Source organism: Mastigoproctus giganteus, chromosome 1 (assembly GCF_048544385.1).
Source record: "Mastigoproctus giganteus isolate SK-2022 chromosome 1, ASM4854438v1, whole genome shotgun sequence".
Lineage (NCBI taxonomy): Eukaryota > Metazoa > Arthropoda > Arachnida > Uropygi > Thelyphonidae > Mastigoproctus > Mastigoproctus giganteus.
The window spans coordinates 206,025,676-206,051,586 of NC_143575.1; the positions used below are offsets into that span (position 1 = coordinate 206,025,676).

Here is a 25,911-nt window from a genome sequence, read left to right on the forward strand (position 1 = left end):
AGCCTGAGGCTTTTTCTGCACTAGCCAAAAAAAAAAAAATTTCAGTTACCCCAGACAGAGACAGAGAGAGAAATAGAAGGGAATCACCGAGAAAGAGAAGAATGATGATATCCAGCTTAGGACCCTGGGTGTGCCAAGCCCATACTCACCAGATGTGAGCCCCTGGGGCATCTTGAATTTTGGTTTTCAGATTCCTTTCCCATTTGTTTCTCCCTTAGTTGAGCTCTGTTGTTTACGTATTATCTTTCAATGATAAGATAATACCGATTTCTTGTTCGGATATTAAGGAATATATTGATTCATAGAATTTTTTTTAATATATATTGATTCTTAGAATTTTTTTAATATATATTGATTCTTAGAATTTTTTTTTAATATATATTGATTCTTAGAATTTTTTTTTAATATATATTGATTCTTAGAATTTAAGATCGTGAGGCGAACAGGTGACGCTACCTGTTCGCCTCACGATCCAATGGTCTAACTAAAGGAAGTGAGTTGGGTGTGTTTGTTTTTCATCCTACGAAGGCGGGTAGAAAATGCAAAAATGAAACTTAGTTTACCAGTTTTATTTTACTTGACATCATTACTATTTAAGGTATTGATTGCTGAGGGTAAGCATTATTTTATTTTCATAGGATTAATTAATTGTACTGTGTGACAATCGTACAGGAAACTTTCCACCCGAACTATATCGTAATTTACCTCTTCTCTTTTTTTCATCAATACGTGTCAAATCAATATCCATATCATACATAGAATTTGTTTATATCACCGTAAAACATCAGCGCACCCTATTCCTTGCTAAAATCAAAAATATACTAACTGATTTAATGTATTTTATTCACAACTTTTAAGTAGAAATTGGGTTTCGGTGGCCCAGAATGTAACTGACACTGAGAAGATTGTGCGACTGTATACCTTTGACAAGTTTGGCCGATTTCTTCAGTATTTTGAGATATCGTTAGTTGGATTCAATCGTATGAACGCTTTATCTCTCTCTCTCTCTTCTCTATGTACATAAGGATCTAGCAGAGGTTTAGACTAGATTGTAGGAAGTTTTCTTTTAGCCAATGAGTCATTGATTGTTGTAACAGGTTGCCTTCACAGGTAGTTGAGGCTGACAGTTTGAATAAATGCAAAGGTTAACTGGATAGTTACCTATGTGAGGAAGGAAGCAAATAATTTGTATTTTCTTGTCTTTTGTGCAAAACAATCCTATTTGCCTGAGAAGAAGAAATGTGGCTACTACTGCAGTATATGCACTGTTATACTGGAGGAGACCATCCAGGCATAAACCAACATAACGGATTGAGGTGTAGTCTTCGCACCACAGAGATGAATGCCACCGATCTATCACCAGGCAATACTAGGTGGCAGGTGACTCAATGGTGCAATATCACCACTTTGCTTATTGGAGGCTTGAAGTGATGAAACCCAAGTTTAGCCCTGAGAGCAAAACTCCAGCAGCCCCCATCTCTTTCACATTCAGTATAATTGATGCCTTTTGAGTTATGATGGGCATCATGGCAAGGTCCAGTCATCCTATACTTCAAAGGTACAGCTGTAAAATGGTGCAAGCTGGCCACTAGATACTCCACCACACAGATCCTGTTGGTACCTCTCTAAGAAGGCGCCTCCGTAGCCAGGTGGGAAGGAGCAGCAGTGCGTAGCACATGCTTCTTGATTAGACCGGGATTCGAGCCCGTCACCACCAAATACGGAGGGTGCGGAAAGGTCAGGGAATGGCCACCACATATCCCGGAGCAATATAGTCTTAGTTGCTAATGCTCCTAAAAACCAAATAAACAAACCTCTCTAGGAGACATGGATCAGCTAGTGTGTAATCTCACTGCCTCTGCTTTGATATAGACTAGAGGGGGTCCAAGGAGTGTGTATGTGGGGGCATTGTCAAGGCCACATTATGTCAAGGAACTGGGTATATTCTTGCTCATCAATATTCAAAAATTTCATTGCTTCTTACAGCATATCCCCATTCTACTTAACTATATCTACTGAATGCATCATGAATAATCAAAGTAATAAACAAACTTATCTGTGAAAGATGTAAACCTCCTAAACACTTTCTCCTTAATTTTACAAATGTATGTGGCCTCAGTTTCAATCTCAGTGATATCCATTTCTACTTAGTCTGCCAAGCCGCCTTACTTTTTGTGGCAAAATTCTAATTATTGGTTGCCTGAACGGTTGCTCATCTCAGTTCTTCTGATTATATACTGTACAATTCCTTTCACTTCAAAGGTGGTACTTATGCATATATCCTCCGTTTTACCGCTTTTAACCATCTGACTGAGCCGTATACACTCAGATTTTATCCGACAATGACCATGTGTCTGCTATTTTTAGCTTTTTGAAATCAGTAAACCTTTTCATTCATATTTAAAAAATCTACCTTGTTATTGTTACTTGTTTACTTATATTTGTCTTTTAGTTTATACAGTCAGTCCTCGTATAACACGTGTTTACACTACACGAATTCGATCATACACGATTTATAAATAGGGGAACGATATCTTATATAACATGAACCGAATTCGCTTATGCACGATTCGCCTTTGTGTTTACAAGAAATGGCAGTCGAACGCAGAATCACCCCAACTGAACGCAACACGATAGGAATGAAGAGAAGATTCTGAAAATGTATTTGTTTTTTATATCAGTGAAGGGGAAACACATTTCACCATAATAACGTAAAAACCAACACAATTCCAGCTATCGGTATAATCGCAAATGCAATTAGATTGAGTTTACTACCAGTTTATAGCATATTCCACTAGCAGGAACGCAACTGCAAATTGTTTTTATAGTTTTATTTGGTTGTTTTATTGTTTAACCCCTAGAAATATGGTTGTTTTATTGTTTATATGGTTGTTTTATTGTTTAACCCCTAGAAATGTGCTTTAGTAAAATGTGAGGTGTTAATAGTGTATCTCTGCCTTTACTGTGTTGTTTATTCAGTTGCTACACGTGCCCAGCTTTGTTTATGTGTATCAAGCTTGCCTCCTCATTTTGTAATTGTGCTTTATTCCCTAAAAATAAGTAAAATACTTAAAAAGTGTGAAAAGGAAGCGTCCTTGTGAAGACACTGCAGATTCAGAGAGAAAAAGAAAAGCAATATCGATAAACAGAGGCGGACTGGGTCAAAAATTCTTACCCAGGAAAATTTGTAGTGGCCTCATACTATGGTTTATGGCCAAAATCACACCTTCCTCCGGCCCACCAGGGTTCCCCGGTAAGGCTTATGGCCAGTCCGCCTCTGTCGATAGAGAAAAAATATGAAATTGTGAAACGCTTTGAGCGAAATGAAAGACCATGTGATATTGCACGTGCTACAGACCTAAATGAGGCAACGCCGAGAATTACAAAGAATGCAGAGAAAATAAAAACAACTTTGATAGCAGGAACAACTCAAAGTGTAATTAAAATTCATCAGATTAAGACAAAGAATTGAAAGAGATGGAACGGCTGTCGTCTGTTTGGATAGAAAATCAAACAAAAAACAAGTTTGCTTACGATAGAAGCAAAAGTATTAGCAATATTTTATTATGTAATAGTCGTCATAAAATACGTAATTTATTGTGTTTGGTAATGTTTTGATTACAAATGTGTGTTCAATCTTGGGTGGTCAGCACCTAACCCTATTTTTCCCATAGGGCCTGTTGTTTATATTGCACGATTTTGCACTGCACGAGGGTTTCTAGGAACACAATTATCGTGCTATACGAGGACTGACTGTACTTGTTTTTATACCTTGACTTAGTGACCTAAATCATTAGGCCACTGAAAATTTTACTTTTTATGACCAGGTTTTGGCGCATTATAGCCTTAGTCGCTAATGCGCCAATAAAACCCAAGCAACAACAACAACATGCATATATCCACTCTGATATTCCCTGTCAAAAACTGAGTAATATTTTTGTTTTACCCAATTTTCTCTGACTTAATTTCTTTACCACATTCACTCAAATTCATCTGCTGCCTCTATCATTATCCCAACATTACTAATTGCTTGGAACTCTGACTTCCTTTCTTCGAAATGATTTTCTATGTCCAACTTTTCTAGCAGTGAAGTAATTTTTCTTGGCGATTTTAATGTTCACAACTCCAGCAGACTTCAGTTTTCTAGGCACATGGATCCAGCTGGCAGGATTCTAAGACTTGCAGTTACTAGTGATGGTAAAGATTTTTCATTTATCCACCAGAATACCAGACAATCCTAACCATATGACACTTTTGACCTTTTTCTCATGAACAACCCTTCCAAGTACACAGTTGAGGTAATTGGTTCTCTAGGCACCTCAGATTACAACTTGGTGATAGTCTCTTGTCCATTCTCAGCCTTGTATTGTTTGGCATTACAAAAATGCAAAATGAGATGATTTGCAAGGTCTGTGTTCTTTTCCTTAGTTGGATTACTGGTTTAAATCTTCTGATTTCAGTGTTTGCTCAGATTGTGTCATTAAAGTTATTATGATAGAGATGAAATCCTTTAATTCACAGTCCACTTTAAAATCTTGTGTCTTATGTAAACCTTGCATTTTCCAATAAATGTGCCAAGGCTGTTCAAGACAAGGATGTTACATATTATGCCTATCCGTACTTCTACATCTGTTAAAAACTGATGGTTCCTCAGCCAAAGATAAAGCTGACTTACCAGTATTGTATTTTTCTTTTAACTCTTGTATCGACAATCTTGGTGAACTGCCTACCATTCCCAGTACGTTCCACTCAATGCCTCCTGTGGCCTTCTGTCAAAAGATGTTAAAAGAATTTTAAGCAATCTTAATGCCAAGAGAGCTCCAGGTCCTAATGGCATTTCTCCATTTGTTCTCAAAACTTGTGCTCTTGAGCTTGTCCCTGTTCTGTGTTGCCGTTTTACACTTTTTATTCTGTTGGTGTTTTTTCTTCTGCTTGGAAATTTGTTCATATCCAGCTAGTTTGTAAAAAAGGTGAAAAATTCCTCTATTGATTGACAATGATGGAATCCATATTGCCAGTATAGATTCTATCAGTACTGGTCCACTACTGGTCATATTGGCTTACGTTGACTCATCTATGGACAAAGAATTTAGTGGGAACGTTTGGCGAAACTCAAACATTTTTAAGGCTTTTGATCATGTTTGGCATAAAGGTCTTCTAAACAAGCTTCCATCTTATGGATTGCTGACTGTGTTTTGTAATTAGATATTCAGTTTTGTCTCTGACTGCATGCTGTGGGTGATGGTAGATGGCTCCAAGTCTTCCAACTTTTCCAACAATAATATTGTTCCCTAAGGTTCAGTTCTTTTTCCAGCCCTTTTCTCTTTTATATTAATGACCTTCTTCTGACTGGAAATCTTGTTCGTAGTTTTGAAGGTGCTACGTCGACCAGTGGAATGATGACAGATGATAGTATGTTACATTCCTCTGTACAATTTGAGAAACCTTGTTCTGCACAAACAGCTTCATCTTCTCCAATATTCCTAGCACTTCCTTAAATTCTGATATCCAGGTAATTATCCAATGGGGCAAATATAACTTAGTTAATTTCAATCCTTCCAAAACTCGGTAATATCTCACAAAAAGGGAGTCTGCTGTTCTTATACTCTTTGATGACACTCGGATTTCTAGACAAGATCAGATATCTCTATTAGTGATTATCCTGACTTCTAATCTTGTTTGGCATATGCATATCACAAATATTGCTTTCTCTGCATCTATACCCCCAGGGGCTCACATCTGGTGAGTATGGGCTTGGCACATCCAGGGTCCTGAGTGGAATATCATCATTCTTCTCTTTCTTGGTGATTCCCGTCTACTTCTCTCTCTCTCTGGGTAATTCAGAAATTTTTTTTTTGCCTGGTTCTTCATAAGCCTTAGGCTTCCTTGCATCATATGGCTAATAATAATAATAAATTGATTTTTCTCTTTTACTTTTCTTCTAAAACCTCACTCTACAAATCTGAACTCCGTCCTACCATGAAATATTGTTCCCACATCTTGGGTGGTGCACCCAAAATGCCTCTCGGGCTACTAGACTATTCAGAAGAGGGCAGGTGGGTTAATTTATGATCCATTTCTTAAAGTTTCTCCAGACTCTGTGTCATAGATATTCTGTTTCTGCTCCATAGATACTTCATGGGCACTGTTCTGAATTGGCACTATAATTCCTCCTCTCTCTCTCTCTTCCGAACACATGCCACAACCTTGAGGTTGTCTCAGATATAGCAGACAAGCCGTACAGTCTGTCCTCGTATAGCACGATAGTTGTGTTCCTAGAAACCCTCGTGCAATGCAAAATCGTGCAATATAAACAACAGGCCCTATGGGAAAAGTGGGGTTAGGTGCCGACCACCCAAGATTGAACACACATTTGGAACCAAAACATTACCAAACACAATAAATAATCGGGTAATTTTAATCGTTATAAAATACGTAAATATTTTATAACGATTAAAATACGTAATAAAAAATATAATATATATTTTTTATTATAATATAATAAATAAATATTTTTTATTTTTTATTATTTTTTAGTATTTTTTAATACTAAAAAAGTATTTTTTACGAATAAAATACGTATTTTATTCGTAAAAAATTTATTATATTAAATAAAATACTTACGTATTTTATAATACGTAAGTATAAATTATAATACGTAAGTTGTAATAAAATGCTTACGTATTTTATTACGACTATTACGTAATAAAATATTGCTAATGCTTTTGCTTCTATCGTAAGCAAACTTGTTTTTTGTTTGATTTTCTATCCAAACAGATGACAGCCGTTCCATCTCTTCCAATTCTTGTCTTAATCTAATGGATTTTAATTACACTTTGAGTTGTTCCCGCTATGAAAGTTGTTTTTATTTTCTCCGCATTCTTTGTAATTCTCGGCGTTGCCTCATTTAGGTCTCTAGCACGTGCAATATCACATGGTCATTCATTTCGCTCAAAGCGTTTCACATTTTCATATTTTTTTCTCTATTGACAGAGGTGGACTGGCCATAAGCCTTACCCGGGAAATCCCGGTGGGCCAGAGGCCGGTGTGATTTTGGCCATAAACCGTAGTATGAGGCCACTATAAATTTTCCCGGGTAAGAATTTTTGACCCAGTCCGCCTCTGTTTATCGATATTGCTTTTTTTTTTCTCTCTCTGAATCTGCAGTGTCTTCGCCAGGACGCTTTCTTTTCACATCTTTTAAGTATTTTACTAATTTTTAGGGAATAAAGCGCAATTACAAAACGAGGAGGCACGCTTAATACACATAAACAAAGCTGCTCACGTATAGCAACTGAATAAACAACACCGTAAAGGCCGAGATACACTATTAACACCCCACATTTTACTAAAGCACATTTCTAGGGTTACTACCATAAAACAATAAAAACAATTTCCAGTTTTGTTTCTGCTAGTGGAATCTGTTATAAACTGGTAGTAAACTCCATCTAATTGCATTTGCGATTATATCGATAGCTGGAATTGTGTTGGTTTTTACGTTATTATGGTGAAATGTGTTTCCCCTTCACTGATATAAAACACATAAATACATTTTCAGAATCTTCTTCATTCCTATCGTGTTGCGTTCGGTTGGGGTGATTCCGCGTTCGACTGCCATTTCTTGTAAATACAAAGGCGAATCGTGCATAAGCGAATTCGGTTCGTGTTATATAAGATAACGTTCCCCTATTTATAAATCGTGTATGATCGAATTCGTGTAATGTAAACACGTGTTATACGAGGACCGACTGTACTTGCTACCTGGTAGTCTAAAACGCTGATGGAACTGATATTCAGGTGACATTCAAGTCAAGTGGACCCAATTTTGGTGAAGTCCGAATGGTCTGTGACAGCCAAATCCTCTGCTTGCACCTTCACAATGGTGGGACTGTTAGTAATCCTGTATAACTTCCATGCATAAGTACACTGTGGGTAACCACCCAGGTGTGAACCAACGTAAGCAGGGGGTTGAGGTGTGCCGCCCACACCATATGGAAGAATGCCGCCCCGCTGTGTTACCAGGCAATACTAGGTGGTAGATGACTCCCATCAACCAGTGCAATACCACCACTTTGCTTATTGGAGGCCTGAAGTGGTGATGTTTGTTTGTTATTTGGTTTTTAGGCGCATTAGCAACTAAGGCCATATTGCTCCGGGATATGCGGTGGTCATTCCCTGACCTTTCCGCATCCTCCATATTTGGTGGTGACGGGCTCAACCCCAGTCTAATCAAGAAGCGTGTGCTATGCACTGCTGCTCCTTCCCCCCTGGCTACGGAGGCGCCAGTGAAGTGGTGAAACCCATGTTTAGTCTCCAGAGCTAAGTTCCAGTTAACCCTTCCCTATCTCTTCCATTATGTAGTATGACTGATGACTTTTGAGGTTATGATGAACATCATGGCGAAGATCCAATCTTTCTTACATTATGAGGGCACAGCTCTAAAATGTCATTTGCAGGCTGGCCGCTAGTTAGTACACCAGACCGAACGCATTGGTAACTCTCTGGGAGGCTTCTGGATCAGCTAGTGTATAAACTTGCTACCTGTACTCTGCCAGACAATGACTGGAGGGAGTCCAAGTAGTATGTATGCGGGGGGCATTGTCGAGGCCGTGTTATGTCAAGGATATGGGTATATTCTTACCATGTATATGCCATATCCAAACATTTCATTACTTCATACAGCATGTCCCTCCACCCACTTTTTCTTACTATTGAATACACCACAGATTGTCAAACTAATAGAGTAAGCTTATCTGTGAAAAGATCTTAACCTCCCAAACACTTCCTAGCTCACTTCACAAATATACGTGGTCTCAATTCTAATCTCAATGATGTCAATTTCCACTTACAGTCTGCCAAACCCCTTGTACTTTTTCTGACAGAATCTCAGTTATCGGTTGACTCAAGTACTGCTCATCTCAGTTGCCCAAAAATTATTCCCTGTATGATTCCTTTCGCCTCAAAGGTGATACTTGTGCATATGTCCATTCCGATATTCCCCGTTAGAGACGGTAATTTGGAATCTCCTCTTTTCGATCTTCTCTGGCTTAAAATCTCTACCTCATTGTGTCAAATTCATCTGTTGCCTCTAGCATTCTCCCACTCCACTAATCATTTGGAGCTCTTTGACTTCCTCTCTTTGCAACTTGACTTTCTCCATTTGAACTTTCCTAACAGTGAGGTGATTTTAATGTTCACAGCTCCAGCTGGCTTCCATTTTCTGTTGCACCGACCCAGCTGGTCAAGATACTGAGGCTTTTGCAATTACTAATGACCTTGCACAGATTTTTCATTTGCCTAAAAGAATACTGGACAGTCCTAACCATACAGCCAACACGCTTGATCTTTTTCTCACAAACAACCCTTCTAAATACACGGTCAAAGTGAGTGGTGCTTTAGGCACCTGAGATCACAACTTGGTGATTGTCTCTTCTCCAGTGGAGCCTTTATCTTGAGGCTATTTCCAACTTCATATTGTTTGGCATTACAAGAATGCAAAATGGGATGACCTACAAGATTTCTTTTCTTCTTTTCCTTGGTCGGATTACTGTTTCAAAACTTCTGATGTCAACGTTTGCTCAGATTGTGTCAGTGAAATTATTCTTGCAGGAATGGAATCCTTTATTCCACACTCCACTTTAAAATCTCAATCTTTATCTAAACCTTGGAAACCATAAATGTGCTAAGGCTGTTCAAGAGAAGAATGTTGCATATCGTAATTGGCTTGTTTCCAATTCTTCAGTTTCATTTTCTGCCTACACCAAAGCTCGCAACAGTTGTAAAGCAGTTATTAATCAGTCCAAACTAGATTTTGAACAGGCTAAGAGCAGAAAACTTGCTTCTTGCCCTAATGGTAGCTGAGCATTCTGGTCTCTTGCCAAAGCTATTGGCCGCATCTTTTCCTCATCTCTGCTCCCACCTCTGTCAAAACCAGATGGTTCTGTTGTCACTTCATCCAAGGATAAAGCTGACTTGCTAGCATCCCCTTTTTCTTCCAATTCATGTATTAATGATCTTGGTAAAACACCTCCCACTATTCCCAACACGCTCCATTCAATGCCTACTGTGGTCTTCCTTTAAAAGGATGCCAGAAGGATTTTGACGAATCTTGATGCTAAGAAAGCTCCGGGTCCTGTTGGTATTTCTCAAAACCTGTGCTCTGAACTTACTCCTGTTCTTTGTCGCATTTTTTTCCTTTCTTATTCCAAAGGTGTTTTTCCTTCTGCTTGGAAATTTGTTGATATTCAGCCAGTTCCTAAAAAGGGTGACGAATCCCTCCCATCCAATTATCGTCCCATTGAAATTACTTCTAGTCTTTCTAAAATAATGGAGAAATCAATTAACTGCCAACTCTTAAACTACCTAGAAACCTTCCGTCTTATCAACAATCGCCAGTATGGATTCCATCAGTGTCTATCCACTGGTTGATATTCTGGCTTATGTTACCCATTTATGGACAAATTCAATGAAAAAGTTCAGTGAAACACCAGCAGTTGCTTTTGACATCTGAAAGGCTTTCGATCGTGTTTGGCATAAAGGTCTTCAAAACAAGCTTCCATTTTATGGTTTGTCAACTGTTTTTTGTAATTGGTTATCCAGTTTTCTCTCTGATCGCTCACTGAGAGTGATGGTAGATGGCTCTCCGTCTTCTGACATCTCCATTAATGCTAGTGTCCCCCAAGGTTCAGTTCTTTCTCCCACTCTTTTCCTCTTGTATATTAATGACTTTCTTCCATTGACTGGAAATCCTATCCATAGTTTTGCTGATGATAGCACATTGCTATAGTACTTAGTACCGTGTATGGATTGGAGGTTGAGAAGTTGAAAAAAGATATTTGTTGACATTAGTCTTAAACTTCTGTAGATTGCAAATTTTCTGGAAATAAGTATGAAAGAAGATTGCTACAGAAAATGAAGTTGAATGAATAAATGAAGAAGAAGAAAAGTTTGTTCTGTGAGTTTGAAGTTGGACAAAAGGATGTTGCCTAGTTGTGGCACATGTTCAGACAGCTTTAGATGAGAGAGCAGGAATTACAGAATCAAATTCAGAATAGTGCCCATGGAAGTATCTATGGAAGTAAAAGGCATTCAACAGAAACTGAACGTCTGTGAGACAGAGTGGAGAGACTCTGTTAGAGATGAGTGATTAATTAGCCTAACTGCCTTACTGCCTTCTCTCAGGCTTCTAGATTCAATGGAATCTAGAAGCCTGAGAGAGGTTTTGGGGGCACCGCCCTAGATGTGGGAACAATATTCCATGGTAGGGCAGATTTGTGATTTGTACAGAGTGAACAGCTGTTTGGAAGAAAAGTAACAACAAGAGTGAAATAGAAAAACTCAGTTTTTTAGATGCAGAGGAAGCAATATTTGTAATGTCCTTATGCCAAGAGATATTAGAAGTCAGGGTAATCGCCAATAGAGATATGATTTTGCCTAGAGATTGGCGTGTCATCGAAGATAAGCGTAGGGGCAAAAGAATCCTTTTTGTGAGATATAAGACAGGACTGAGTTTTAGAAGGATTGAAATCAACTAAGTGATCTTTGCCACTCTGGAGAATTACCTGGAGATCAGCATTTAAGGAATTGGTAGTGGATATTCAAGAAGTTGAAGCTGTTTGTGCAGGGCAAGGTTTCTCAAACTGGAAGGTGGAATGCGATGTGCTATCATCAAAATTTTGGATAGCATTTACAGTTAGAGGAAGGTATATTAATATACAAGAGGAAAAGAGTGGGAGAAAGAAGTGAACCGTGGGGAACACCAACATTAGTGGAGAAGTTAGAAGACAATAGAGCCGTCTACCATCACTTGCAGTGAGTGGTCAGAGAGAAAACTGGTTACCCAATTACAAAAAACAGTTGGCAAACCATAAGATGGAAGCTTATTTAGAAGACGTTTTCTGCCAAAAACAACCAAAGCATTTCAAATTTCAAGACCAACTGCTTGAGTATCACCAAACCTTTCCATTGAATTTGTCTATAGATGGGTAACATAGGCCAGAATATCACCAGTGGATCGAAACTGATGGAATCCATACTGGCGGTTGTTGATCACATGGGAGGTTTATAGATAGTTTAAGGGTTGATAGTTAATTGATTTTTTCATTACTTTAGAAATAGTAGAAGTAATTGCAATGTGATGGGAGGAATCTGTCACCATTTTTAGGAACTGGCTGGATATGAACAAATTTCCAAGTACAGTAGACTGCTGAAATAACGGCACATTGAGATCGGTGCCGAAAAAAGAAAACGGCAAGTCATGTGATTACTATATTTGTTTAAGTTTGCCATTTTTAAAGTGAATTCTGTACTGATATCATGGATTATACACTGTTTTACATTTATTTTAAACTAAAAACCCCTCACTATGGCTCCTAATGTTAATAAACTTCATACAGAGAAGAAAAAAATAATTAAGAAAATGAAAGCTTAATGACAAACTTGATATAAAAATAGAACGGACGTAAGTAGGAGTGTATTAATGGCAGAGTATAATATTGGACTGTCAACATGTTTGTTTTTTATGTGCATTTAATAAAATTGCATTTGTAATCTTTTTTAGCCTCATTATTTTTGAATTAAATATTTTTAAAATAAAACTTTCGAGATAATGAATGGAAAAATCGAAATAACTACATCTTGAATCCCCTAAGGTGCCATTATTCTGAAAGTCTACTGTAGAAGGAAATGCACCTTTGAAATAAGAAAGTGAAAAGAGGCGACACAGAACAGGAGTGAGCTTAGTTACACAAGTTTTGAGAACAAGTGGAGAAATACCATCAAAGGTCATAGAAAAATGGATTCTTACTGTGAATAACCTTACAAAAAGCATACAGATGGCATTTAACCTTGCTGGCCATTTTATGGAAGTTGATCCAGTTACTGAGTGCAGCTTAGACTTTAAGCGAGGGCTGGAAGAATTACTGAGGCCCTATAAAGAGGTTCAAAGGGGTTTGAAAAGTAAAATGGCACAATCATCCATTGAGTTTTTTAAAGGAAAAAACTACTGCTGATGCTCAAGCCAACCAAGATGATGTCATAAAAAGTCAAGGCACAAAGTAGGAGGATAGTCTATGTTTTTGAGATATATAAGTAAATCTTGTTCCATCATCTTGTTAAATTATTTCTAATTGTATTGCCAATCCTGTAATTATTTTTAATCAGTTTGTCATTGTATAAACAAAAAATGAAGTTTAATTTGTTTTTTATACACGTATTTAATGCTGTTTTTACTATTTCCCCCTAATCTTTTATTTTATATGGAACCTTGGTCTTTCCAACTGTGGTTTGCCAACCACAGTACTTTTCAGGAATGTAGCTCCCATAGCTGACAAGGATTACTGTATGTAAATGAAATGTTTTAGGCATTACTCAAAAAGGAAAAGTTGTATTGACACCAAATTTTTAGCATGTGGTTTGTTGGTCCCTGGGGAGGTTTTACATCCAGTTTTGATTCATATCTCCTCCAGAGCAACACTGTGATAAATTTTGAATAGCTACTCAGATTCTTAAAATTTCAAGTTTTTTTAGAATATTTTTGTAGAACTTTTGTGTCAAATAACATTCAGTAAGTTAACCTATATCTCCTGTGTATCTTCCTTCCTTCCCACAAAAAAAAAAAAAAAAAAAAACTTTGCTGCATAAATTTTTTGTTATTAAATTTGATTGTGCACTGCTTTATGATATCTCTGAAGCATAGATTTAACTTTTTTGAAGTTGAACTTTCAATTACAAGTTTCAAAAGACTTCAGGCAAATAAAACATTGAAAAAAAAATGGATTAATAATATGGCAGGGAAGGTGTAACTGGTTTCTGTTTCTGTGTTTATTTTTTATCTGATGTTGATGATATTATTTGAACTAAAGATATTTTAATTTGGACAGTTATTAAATGCATTTCAAGCAATGTTCAATTAGTTTGAAATAATGTTTGTTGGTTTAGATGATTGTGACAATGCTTTGTTAAAAGATGCAAGAATTTCCTCTACCTCATCTATGTCAAGAGACCGTGAAGCAGAAAAGGCAAGGTTACATGGTAAGCTTTTTTATTTTGATAGTAAATTATACTATTAGTTATTCCTTTATTAGTTAGAACTGTGCAGTAATGATAAATTCAAAATTTATATAGTGTATATAGTAGATGAGTTGGTATGCTGCAGTTTTTGCTTGCCATGTTAGATGATCGTTTGTCTTAACCAATTAGTACCTGTGTTGGGATCATTTTAACCTGACCTGACTTCACGCCCACAAAAAAGACTATTCATAGTGGTTGCAATATTTAAAAAAAACCTCTTATTTAAAATTTCAGAAATCTTCCATGTTATGGATCTTTGTGAGTGCCACTGGGTAATTAAATTTCCTTCAACTTCAATTCTCCACCCCTCTTTTTTTTTTCTTTTTTTTTTTTCCTTCATCTTTTTAATTATTAGACTTACACACCAGTTGATATACAGTGAACACCCATATAACATGGATGTCAGGGGACAACTTTTAACGTCTGTGTTATAAGCAAAAATAAAATTTTTCTAATTTAACACCATGATAATGTATATACGGCAATACCCCGCATAGCACTGACAATTGGTACCGAAACTGTTCCGTGCTGATTGAGGTATAATTGTAATGGGTTTTAATTGAATGCGTACCAGAGAAAGTCTATAAACAAATTATAATAAATCTATAAACAATTTGCACTTGATAGCCAATTAAAAGGATTTGAAATAAAAAATATTGCAAAAATTTTATTAATGAAAAGGTAACAACATGAGAGATGAGAAAAAAAGCTTTGTTTATTTAGTATTTCAATAATAAAGTCTGGTGAAGTCGTCTTCTTTTTCTTGGCATACAAGTCTTTGTGGCATCGAATCCCATCTTGTAAAATTTCCCGTATCTTGATGCTACGTTCAAGCTCCGGATCTCAATTCATAATCACCTCTCAGGCCACGTCAATCCCCCAAAAAACTTTCTCCAATTCTTCTGTTGAAAATTATTTTGGTTCCACTTCAGTGTTATCCACTTCAAAATTGTTTTCCTCTTCATATGCAGTTTCCTCATCAATTTCAAGGAGAGTTGCATCATCTAAGTCATGTGAGTCAGTGCGTCACGTACATTGGCATTGTCCAAAGTTTCGAATCCCAAGTCTCTTCCAATCTTCACGTCTTCAGTGATTGTCTGAATTTGCGATTCAAAACCAGCAAAATCATTTGCCAAATGGCGCAAAACACATGCTTCCAAACAGAATGCCAGTTGGTGGCAGTGATTTCTAGCCAAGATGCAAATATAATTTCGATTGTATTTAGAGGGGTAAAAAATAAATTGTGAAATGAAAAGCTATCACATCATCTTGTCAGGATGGAATTAAAAATACTGAACACTGTTGCATGTTGCTACTGACTGCCCAAATGGGGGAGCTATTGGCACATGTGCATGTGAGACAATAGAGTTGGCACCGTAACATATATTTATGCGTACCTAGGCTATGACAATGCAGCATATATGTAGAGTAAGTGTCTAGGCTATTGAATGTGTTTTAATATGTACAGTAAATTTTTGACTTAAACTTAATTGAAAACCGTGTTATAGTGAAACCCATGCTGTTTGAAGCCGTGCTAAGCGAGGTATTGTTGTACAATGACCAAAATATAACCTATTCAGCAAACATTTTTATATAAGCAAATGAAATTATACTTTTTTTTTTACTGCCTGTGGACAAATGGATTAACTGTTTTAAATGGTAAATGCAGTGCTACTATAATTTTTTTTTTAATAAGGTACTTTAAAATAAAAAAAATTCTTCATGTACTTAAAAAAAAATAAAATTTAAAAATTGTCAATTTATAACCAACCCACATTTCCAGATGAGACATCCATTTTATAGGGAATGTAATTTATAGTATAGTGCATAAATAGGAAATAAGGAACAACTGAGCCACACAATCATATGTTGCATAATTTAATGGCTGTGATAACTGAGTGGTCAAACACAAAAGCCCTACTCTCCCAATAAGAACCGCTAAATATGATTCTAAGTGTGATTTCATTCTTTTATAAAATGTTACTTGCTGTTTACAAGAATTTACAACTGACAAATATGATAGCTGGTTCCCTCTCTGAGCTAAATTTGAGTTTGGGAGTGTCACTTGTGCAATTAATGTATTATTACTGGTGTGTGTGTGTGTGTGTGTGTGTGTGTGTGTGTGTGTGTGTGTGTGTGTGTGTGTGTGTGTGTGTGTGTGTGTGTGTGTGTAAAATATTATTAGTATAAAATACAGTAAGTAGATGTTTATGCATAGAAATAAACTAATGAAAATACGGTGTACCCTGGGAGCGATATACGTTGTGAATGAAGGGGGAAGAAAGGAACCGGAAAAAATAATTGTAACGATAGAAAATTAAACCAAATGAATTTTTTGAAGAAATGACCAAGGTGGAGATAGCATTGCAGAGTCTTTCATAATTTTTGTGTCTTCATCAGAGGTCATCCACCAAAATCATGAAAAAGACAGCAATGCTCTTACTTCTGTTTCCGACATGCTCTGTATGTCAAAGTACACGTGCGAAAGTCCACGTGGTGATATCAATTTTAAATTTTGAATAAAATTTGAATAAAATTATACCAAATTTGCAATTACATAATGTGTTAATAAGGTATTGTATAATGTGTTAATAAGGTATTAACACATTATGTAATTGCAAATTTAGTATAATTTTATTCAAAATTTAAAATTGATATCACCACGTGGACTTTCGCATGTGTACTTTGACATACAGAGCATGTCGGAAACAGAAGTAAGAGCGTTGCTGTCTTTTTCATGATTTTGGTGGATGACCTCTGATGAAGACACAAAAATTATGAAAGACTCTGCAATGCTATCTCCACTTTGGTCATTTCTTCAAAAAATTCATTTGGTTTAATTTTCTATCGTTACAATTATTTTTTCCGGTTCCTTTCTTCCTCCCTTCATTCACAACGTATATCGTTCCCAGGGTACACCGTATTTTCATTAGTTTATTTCTATGCATAAACATCTACTTACTGTATTTTATACTAATAATATTTTATATATACATTATGGCTGTCGGGTACTTTTGCGATAGCAGTGACCCTGATCCATAATTCATGTTATTATAATTCAGTCTTATCTAATCTAATTCTTAATTTTCTTCCCCCTATAGCATATAACTTCTCTATTGCATTATTCTTGATGATTATACACACACACACACACACACACACACACACACACACACACACACACACACACACACACACACACACACAGTCAGCTTGGTTATTACAAGCATGGAAATAACAAGATCATGGCTGTAATGAGCAAAAAACCTATAATGATTTTAATTTACATGTAACCCCTGCTATTCGCGGTTTTGCGATCGCCAATTTAATATAAAATGAAACCTAAAAAAATGCGAATTTTAAAGCGCCGTGAATATTTTCTGCCATAAAAAAACATGGGCGTGGCTAGAATTATCTTTCCCAGTCAAAACAGCGCTCAGTGGGTGGAGGGAGAGGGGTGACAAAATCGCGAGCGTGGATGTTTCTCGCTAATCCTTGTTCAGTATGTGTTATGCGCTTGTCATGGAAGGTTTCATCGTTTGCTTTTAATTTATATGCTTATAAATTGAATAAATTTATCAATTTATAAATTGATATGCTTACAAAAATGACAAATCTACCGTTTTGCAATGTAAAACAGACTTTTTCGAGCGTGTTAACGGAAGAAAGTGACTTTATTGTGGACAAGTTCTTTCTAACCAGTACAAAAATATGGCTACGAATAACAAGGGAAATGTGAAAAGATCAAAGAAGGTGATGACATTAGCGAATAAAATTGAGTTGTTAGACAAAATTTCTAATGGTGAAAGTGTCTCCTCAGTGGCAAAACATTATAAAATCAGTGAGTCAACGGTACGATCAATCAAGAAATCGGAAGAAAAAATCCGCCGTAGTGTCCGTGAAAGCGCGCTAATTGCTTCAAAAATTTGCTCTGTAACTCGTGATGTTAAATTAGAAAAAATGGAAAAGGCTTTAAATCTGTGGAGAGAAGACCGAACTCAAAATAAAATTCCGTTAAGTTCACTCATCATTCGTGAAAAGGCAAAACTCCTTTATCAACACTTTAGCGAATCTGGTGATAGCACTGGCGGGATAAGTTTTTTTGCTAGCAAAGGCGCTGGTTTGAAAGATTTGTTTGAAATTTCTAATAAATATTACATTTAATATTAAATTGTTTCTTATTTTCATTTCGATGCCATATGCTTGCATTTCACCATGTACATAGTCATAATGTGAAGGTACATATAATATATACATAGACAAAATTTTAGACTAGTTTTTCTTATATATTTCATACTTTGGAACGGAACCCCTTTATTACTATGGGAGCCATAACTCAGTATTCGCGTTTTCGTTATTCGCGACATTTCTCAGGAACGTAACCCCCGCGAATAGCGGGGGTTTACTGTATTCCCATACAATCGCTCACTCTTATAACGAGCATACTACACGGATGTACAGGTGACCCCCACTTAATGCTGATAATTTGTTCCGGAAAAACAGAGCGTTAAGTGAATCTGCATTCCCATAAGGTAACATATGTATTTGTAAGTTGCGGTCGGTGCCATAGGATATTTCCTAATCAATAATAAATGGTAGTGAAAAGATGCACAAAGGTCGGTCAAAATATTTAATAATCAAATATTTGTACATATAAAATATTCTGCATTACACACGTATACAATTATGTGGTAACTATTTACATATCAAAATTAAACTTAAAATTCCAATTACAATCATGAATTTAATTGATCTAAATTGATTTTAATTGATTTAATTTAATCATGAAAAATGTGTCGATTTTGGGTCGAACTTTGGCCCTCTTCTAAATAAACTAAAAGGGGTATTAATTTTAAATCCCTCGCAGCGTTACCACCCAACAATAAAGTCACCCGATTCTTTGCAGCTTTGAAACCTGGCATGTTTTTTGCTTCTTTCAATATGAAACTTCTTTAAGGCATTAATTTCCACAAAAGTCCTGCTTCATCTATGTTATAAACTTGTTGAGAAGTATAACACACAATATCCCTCTTCAATAATTTTAACAAGTTCTTTTTTTTGAAAGTTTCAGCTCCTTGATCTGCACTTGCGGCTTCTCCCTAGATTTTAAATCTATTCAACCAGCCCTTACCAGTTTTAAATGGTTCCACATTTTTTTTTTTTTTTTATGTGAGTTTTCTTCAGATCATCATATTGGCTAATCTCTCTCTCGCTCTCTCTCTCTCTCTCTCTCTCTTTTTTTTTTTTTTTTTTATAATATTTAACTTAACTGAATTCTGCATTGGACATTATCTTTAATAAAATTAGTTAGTCTTTTCCATTTCAATCCTAATAGCCGGCCTAGCCCTAGTTGCTTGCAGTGGAACAGCTATCTTTCCCGCTGCTAAAATTGATTCTTTATTTTTTTATAATTGTTCTTACAGTTAAACTTGCAAATCCTAAATTATGGCATACATCCGCTTGTTGTTGATGGGAATCGATTCGCTTCAAAACGTCTAATTTAATTTTCAAATTCAGTATTTTTCTTACATTTATAGTCTTCGTACTGGGCCCAGACGTTGCTTTTTTCATTCTTATCGGCCATTATTAACTCTTCGAAAATGTAACTGCATTGGTTGCATTAATTACGATACAATTTTCAAGTAAACTGTCCATTACGCACAATGTCTAATACTGTACTGAGTGATGACTAGACTTCGGATAAATGCATATAATGCAAATATTACAAGCAATATATTTGATCATTTTTTAAAATGTTGATCTCGGAACTACGTACTGCAATTAAATTAGCATGCGAGAAAATTTCACTGAGCATGGGAAAATTTCTTAAGTCTGCGTGGGAAACGTTTTAATGCTGTTTTGCTATTCATTTTCAAGCTATCGACTCCATCAAATGAAACGATTTCGTTAAATATGCCAAAAATGCAATCTGCAAGAGAGCGTTATAGTGATCTCTGACAGCGTTATAGTCAGATACGGGTTATAATATAAGAACTGCGTTATAGCGAACCGCGTTATAACGGGGGCCTGCAGTACTGTACAAATTTTGGTGACTCTGCAAACGTGGAAACATTCTTAATTGCTCGGGTATTTGAAAAAACCCAATTCTTGGAATAGGCAAAAATGAAAAGGGCGCCTTAGCTTTTATGATTACCTGCATCAGATTAGGGGCCTCTTTGTGACCTAACCTTGTCCTTTCACATGGACGTGACTATACAATAGTGCCTTAGCGTTCCACTTGTAATTTCTATGGTCACATTACCCTATTTATAGATTATCTTGTATTCACTGAATCATCAATTTTGGAAGCTATAATTGTTTGTATGCAGATCACTTTACTGTCATTTTAAAGTAAAATCAGTTAGAAATGAACTCTTCCTTCGGAAACATGTTTACTAACAAAAGAAAGTCTCTCTCAATTTGCAAAAAAGTCAAGATTGTTCGTGAGCTAGAACATGGTGCAAAAAATGTTGAAGTGTGTAAAAAGTTTTCTTTGTCCTCTTCAACAGTATTGATATTGTGGAAGAATAAACATGTTTACATATCGGCACTGGAAAAGAACATAACAGAAAAAAAAAAAGTTAGGGTGTGCAAAGTTACAAATGACGATGAAGCATTGCTTCAGTAGTTCACTACACAAAGAAGTGCTGGATTTTCAATAGATGGTCTGATCTTGAAGGCTCAAGCGGAAAAATTTGCTAAACAATTTGGAAGTAACAATTTTGTATGTAACAACGGTTGGCTGGATTGATTTAAAAACCGACATAACATTGTTTATGCAAAAATTAGCAGAGAATCTTGATTTGCAGATCCAATAATGGCAAATGAATGGATTGACTGTGTTTGGGCAGAAATCAGGAAAGATTTCAATGACGAAGATCTACATTGCTGACAAAATGGGACTTTTTTTTAATAATTTGACACCTGACAATACATTTAAATTCAAAGGGGGAAAATGTATTGGTGGAAAAATCAAAAACTTGCTTGACAGTGCTTGTATGTGCAAATATGACAGGAACTGATAAAAAAAGAAACTGTTTATCGGAAAATTGTTACAACCTCAGTGTTTCAAAAACGAATAAATATTAAAGTGAAATCTTTAAAACAAACATCAGTTTTAAGATTCATAAATAAGACTAATTGAAATTGTTTATTATTAATTAGTATTGTTTTTAATTACGGAGAAATAAATTGTGTTTAGTATTAAGTGTATGGTTTTAAAATTGCAAACAAATAAATTGTTTAGTATTAAGTGTATGGTTTTAAAATTTCTGTCAAATAAATTGTGTTTAATATTAAATGTATTGTAGTTTATACGAGCATATTAATACAAATAATATGTAGGTATATACTTATATTATTTTTTTTCCTCTCTAATTTCCTTTGTATATTGAATCTTTTTATCAAGTTGAGAATTAAAAAAAAATAGGAGGTAGATTTAACTCATCACTATTATAGTGAGTAATGGTTATAACAAGGAAATTTTCTCGGTTCCTTGATGCTCATTATAACCAAGTTTGACTGTATATACACAGATGAGCCAAAACAGCTCATACCTGGTGAGGCATGGATGCTATAAGATTTCTAAATGTGCCTTGTGCTATCTGGTACCAACACATAACCACCAGATCCTTTAACTCCTGTAAGGTCCGTGGTTAAGACGCCGCAGATAGGAGTTGCTGTTCCAACATAAACCACAGATGCTCGATGGGATTGATATCTGAGGAATTTGGAGGCCAGGGCAATACCTGGAAGTCTTCCTCATGTTCTGCAACCCAGTCTCTAACAATCTGGGCAGTGTGGCATGGCGCATTATCCTGCTGAAAGGCAGCACCGCCAGAGGAGAATGCCATTGCCATGAAAGGTTGTACCTGGTCAGCAATGATGTTTAGGTAGGTGGTAGACATTAGAGTGCCCGGCACATGGATTACTGGACACAGGGTATCCCAGCAGAACATCGCCCAAGGCATGACACCACTGCCACCGGCTTGTTTTCGTCCCACGGTTCATCCAGGCGCCATCACTTCCCCAGGTAAACAACGCACACGTACCTGGCCATCCACATGGTGCAACAGGAAACGTGATTCATCGGACCAGATGACCTTCATATCTTAGCAATAAATAAACTCATACACCAACCATAAGAATAAGTATTTTACTGTAACTGAAAATTTACAAATTAAAATAAATAAAATTACTACACTATGTATTTACAAAAACTGATATTATAATAAATTAAATTATGTACATTGTGAAAACATTAAAACTGTAATAAAATCCTTGCAATAAAATATACTAAAATAAACCGGATTAAAAGTGATAAAAACGATAAGAAACCTGGAGCTTTCGGAAGCATCGGCTTCCTTCCTCAGCAGTAACAAAACTTCCTGCTGAGGAAGGAAGCCGATGCTTCCGAAAGCTCCAGGTTTCTTATCGTTTTTATCACTTTTAATCCGGTTTATTTTAGTATATTTTATTGCAAGGATTTTATTACAGTTTTAATGTTTTCACAATGTACATAATTTAATTTATTATAATATCAGTTTTTGTAAATACATAGTGTAGTAATTTTATTTATTTTAATTTGTAAATTTTCAGTTACAGTAAAATACTTATTCTTATGGTTGGTGTATAAGTTTATTTATTGCTAAGATATGAATTTGCCCAATCTCAGAGGCCTTTTTCAGGATACAGATGACCTTCTTCCAATCACTCAAGGTCCATTTTTGATGCTTACGTGCCCATTGTAGGCGCTGTCGCTGGTGAACTGTGGTTAGCATGGGCACTCAGAGCGGAGTGCCCCGAGGTTAGCGGAGTTTAAACCAGAGTTAGGGACCCTTTTAGATGTTGAAACTGGCAAGTCTATGACAGGTGAAAAGGGAGTTCATTTTCAGGGGTAAAATGGTATTGATGGTAAAAAGGTAATAGAGAGTATCCAGCACCAAGAGGGGTTGCTGAGTTTATTGATATGCCATTTGTGGTTAAATTATTAGTTTGAGAGGAGTTATGATGGCAGAGTTTGCAGCAAAAATCCTATAGACATATTAATGGAGGGGGAAGAATAGATATGATTATATCTTGAGTATTAATACTTTCAAAATGCTGAAATTTAGTGGAGACGTAGAGATTTTGATGCCGATTAAAATGAGATCAGTTTTGCTGTATTCTGTTCATTTAGATTTCAAGAAAAAGGGGGCTGGACGTTCCCCATTATTGCTATAGGAGGAAATTTATTTTCTTGCATATCTGATTAAGGGAGGTCGAAGGCAAATGATAATTATGTCAGTGATAAATGGTGATAAGGGCTTCAGAACCAGAATTTTCTGCAGAGTAAACCAGCAATATAATCTACCCAATTTCCAGATCGGGCAAAAATTCAAGATGGCAGCTCCCCTGCTTTGTCATCACTGTAGCAGTTGTTGCTATGGCTGCGATGACACCGTTACCATAGCAACATTTGAATGCTTTATATCGGTGAATTCTTGGTATAAAATCACAAAAAAAAAAGTGTTGCTAGAAAGCACAGAGCTGTTACTTCCTATTCCAAGTCAGTTTTCCCCAAGAATATCTGTGGTCAATCTTGAATGAATGTGGTAGACCCAGTGGTTATGCTACTAAGCTGACGTGATGATCATCATTAGCAGACACTGCTAGCAAAAAACATTTCTTGGCCATCCTACAATGAAAAACTATAAAAAGTATTGGTCTATATCATTGGTGGACCCCTGCAATGATTTTATCCAATGAAATTAACAATCTTTTATGGAGCACTGAACAGTCATATCACATAATAGTAGTGACAAATAATGTACAAAAGCAAGCTTATACACAATTAGCTAAAAAAAAAAAAAAAAGCCAACGTTTCCCATTTCACCTCACCATATCCTCTAACAGTTTATTAATAGTTATTCAACCTAACTACCCACCTCTACAACACCAGATGGGAGTTTGTTCCAATAATCAACCACCATCTGGCTTACCGCACATCAGACCTGCAACCATCCATCCTCAATTTGAACCCTTCCCCCATCTCTTCCATCATGTAGTATGACTGATGACTTTTGAGGTTATGATGAACATCATGGCGAGATCCAATCTTCCATACATTTTGAGGGTACAGCTCTATTGGCCGCAACTTTTGCCCATCTCTGCTCCCACACTGGATCAACTCTTTAGGAGGCTCCTGGATCAGCTAGTGTATAACCTTGCTACCTCTACTCTGCCAGACAGTGACTGGAAGGAGTCCAAGTAGTGTGTATGTGGGGGGCATTGTTGAAACCATGTTATGTCAAGGATCTGGGTATATTCTTACCACGTGTACGCCATATCCAAAAATTTCATTACTTCATACAGCACGTCCCTCCCCCCACTTTTTCTTACTATTGAATACACCACAGATCGTCAAACTAAGAGTAAGCTTATCTGGGAAAATATCTAAATTTCCCAAACACTTCCTAGTTCATTTCATAAATATACGTGGTCTCAGTTCTAATCTCAACGATGTCCATTTCCACTTACAGTCTGCCAAACCCCATGTACTTTTTCTGACAGAATCTCAGTTCTCGGGTGACTCAACTACTGCTCATCTCAGTTGTCCAAATTATTCACTGTATGATTCCTTTTGCCACAAAGGTGGTACTTGTGCATATGTCCGTTCCAATATTCCCTGTCAGAGACTTGGTAATTTGGAATCTTCTCTGGCTTAAAATCTCTACCTCATTGTGTCAAATTCATCTGTTGCCTCTAGCATTCTCCCACTCCACTAATCATTTGGAGCTCTTTGACTTCCTCTCTTTGCAACTTGACTTTTTCCATTCGAACATTCCTAACAGTGAGGTGATTTTAATGTTCACCACTCCAGCTGGCTTCCGTTTTCTAGTCGCACCGACCCAGCTGGTCGAGATGCTGAGGATTTTGCGATTACTAATGACCTTGCACAGATTGTTCATTTGCCTACAAGAATACCGGACAGTCCTAACCATACAGCCAACATGCTTGATCTTTTTCTCACAAACAACCCTTCTAAATACACGGTCGAAGTGAGTGGTCCCTTAGGCACCTCAGATCACAACTTGGTGATTCTCTTCTCCAGTGGAGCCTTTATCTCGAGGCTATTTCCAACCTCGTATTGTTTGGCATTACAAGAATGCAAAATGGGATGACCTGCGGGATTTCTTTTATTCTTTTCCGTGGTTGGATTACTGTTTCAAAACTTCTGATGTCAGTGTTTGCTCAGATCATGTCAGTGAAATTATTCTTGTAGGAATGGAATCCTTTATTCCACACTCCACTTTAAAATCTCAATCTTTATCTGAACCTTGGAAACCATAAATGTGCTAAGGCTGTTCAAGAGAAGAATGTTGCATATTGTAATTGGTTTGTTTCCAATTCTTCAGTTTCATTTTCTGCCTACACCAAAGCTCGCAACAATTGTAAAGCAGTTATTAATCAGTCCAAACTAGATTTTGAACAGGCTAAGAGTAGAAAACTTGCTTCTTGCCCTAATGGTAGCGGAGCATTCTGGTCTCTTGCCAAAGCTATTGGCCGCAACTTTTGCCTATCTCTGCTCCCACCTCTGTCAAAACCAGATGGTTCTGTTGTCACTTCAGCCAAGGATAAAGCTGACCTGCTAGCATCCCATTTTTCTTCCAACTCATGTATTAATGATCACTTGGTAAACCACTTCCCAGCATTTCCAACACACTCCATTCAATGCCTCTTGTGGTCTTCCGTCAAAAGGATGTGAAAAGGATTTTGGTGAATCTAGAGGCTAAGAAAGCTAGAGGTCCTGATAGTATTTCTCCACTTGTTCTCAAAACCCATGCTCCTGAACTTACTCCT

At 36.6% G+C, this 25,911-nt stretch overlaps 1 protein-coding gene across 1 annotated transcript in view; it reads left to right on the forward strand.

The window, feature by feature from the left end:
• Nucleotides 1–502: 502 nt before the first annotated feature.
• Nrx-IV (neurexin-4) overlaps nt 503–25,911 on the forward strand; it is a 405,554-nt gene continuing 380,145 nt past the window's right edge. The window contains exons 1-2 of the mRNA XM_090384064.1: nt 503–614; nt 13,939–14,031. Coding sequence (XP_090240190.1) covers nt 548–614; nt 13,939–14,031 — 160 coding nt within the window. The 5' untranslated portion in view covers nt 503–547. The remainder of the gene's footprint in view (nt 615–13,938; nt 14,032–25,911) is intronic.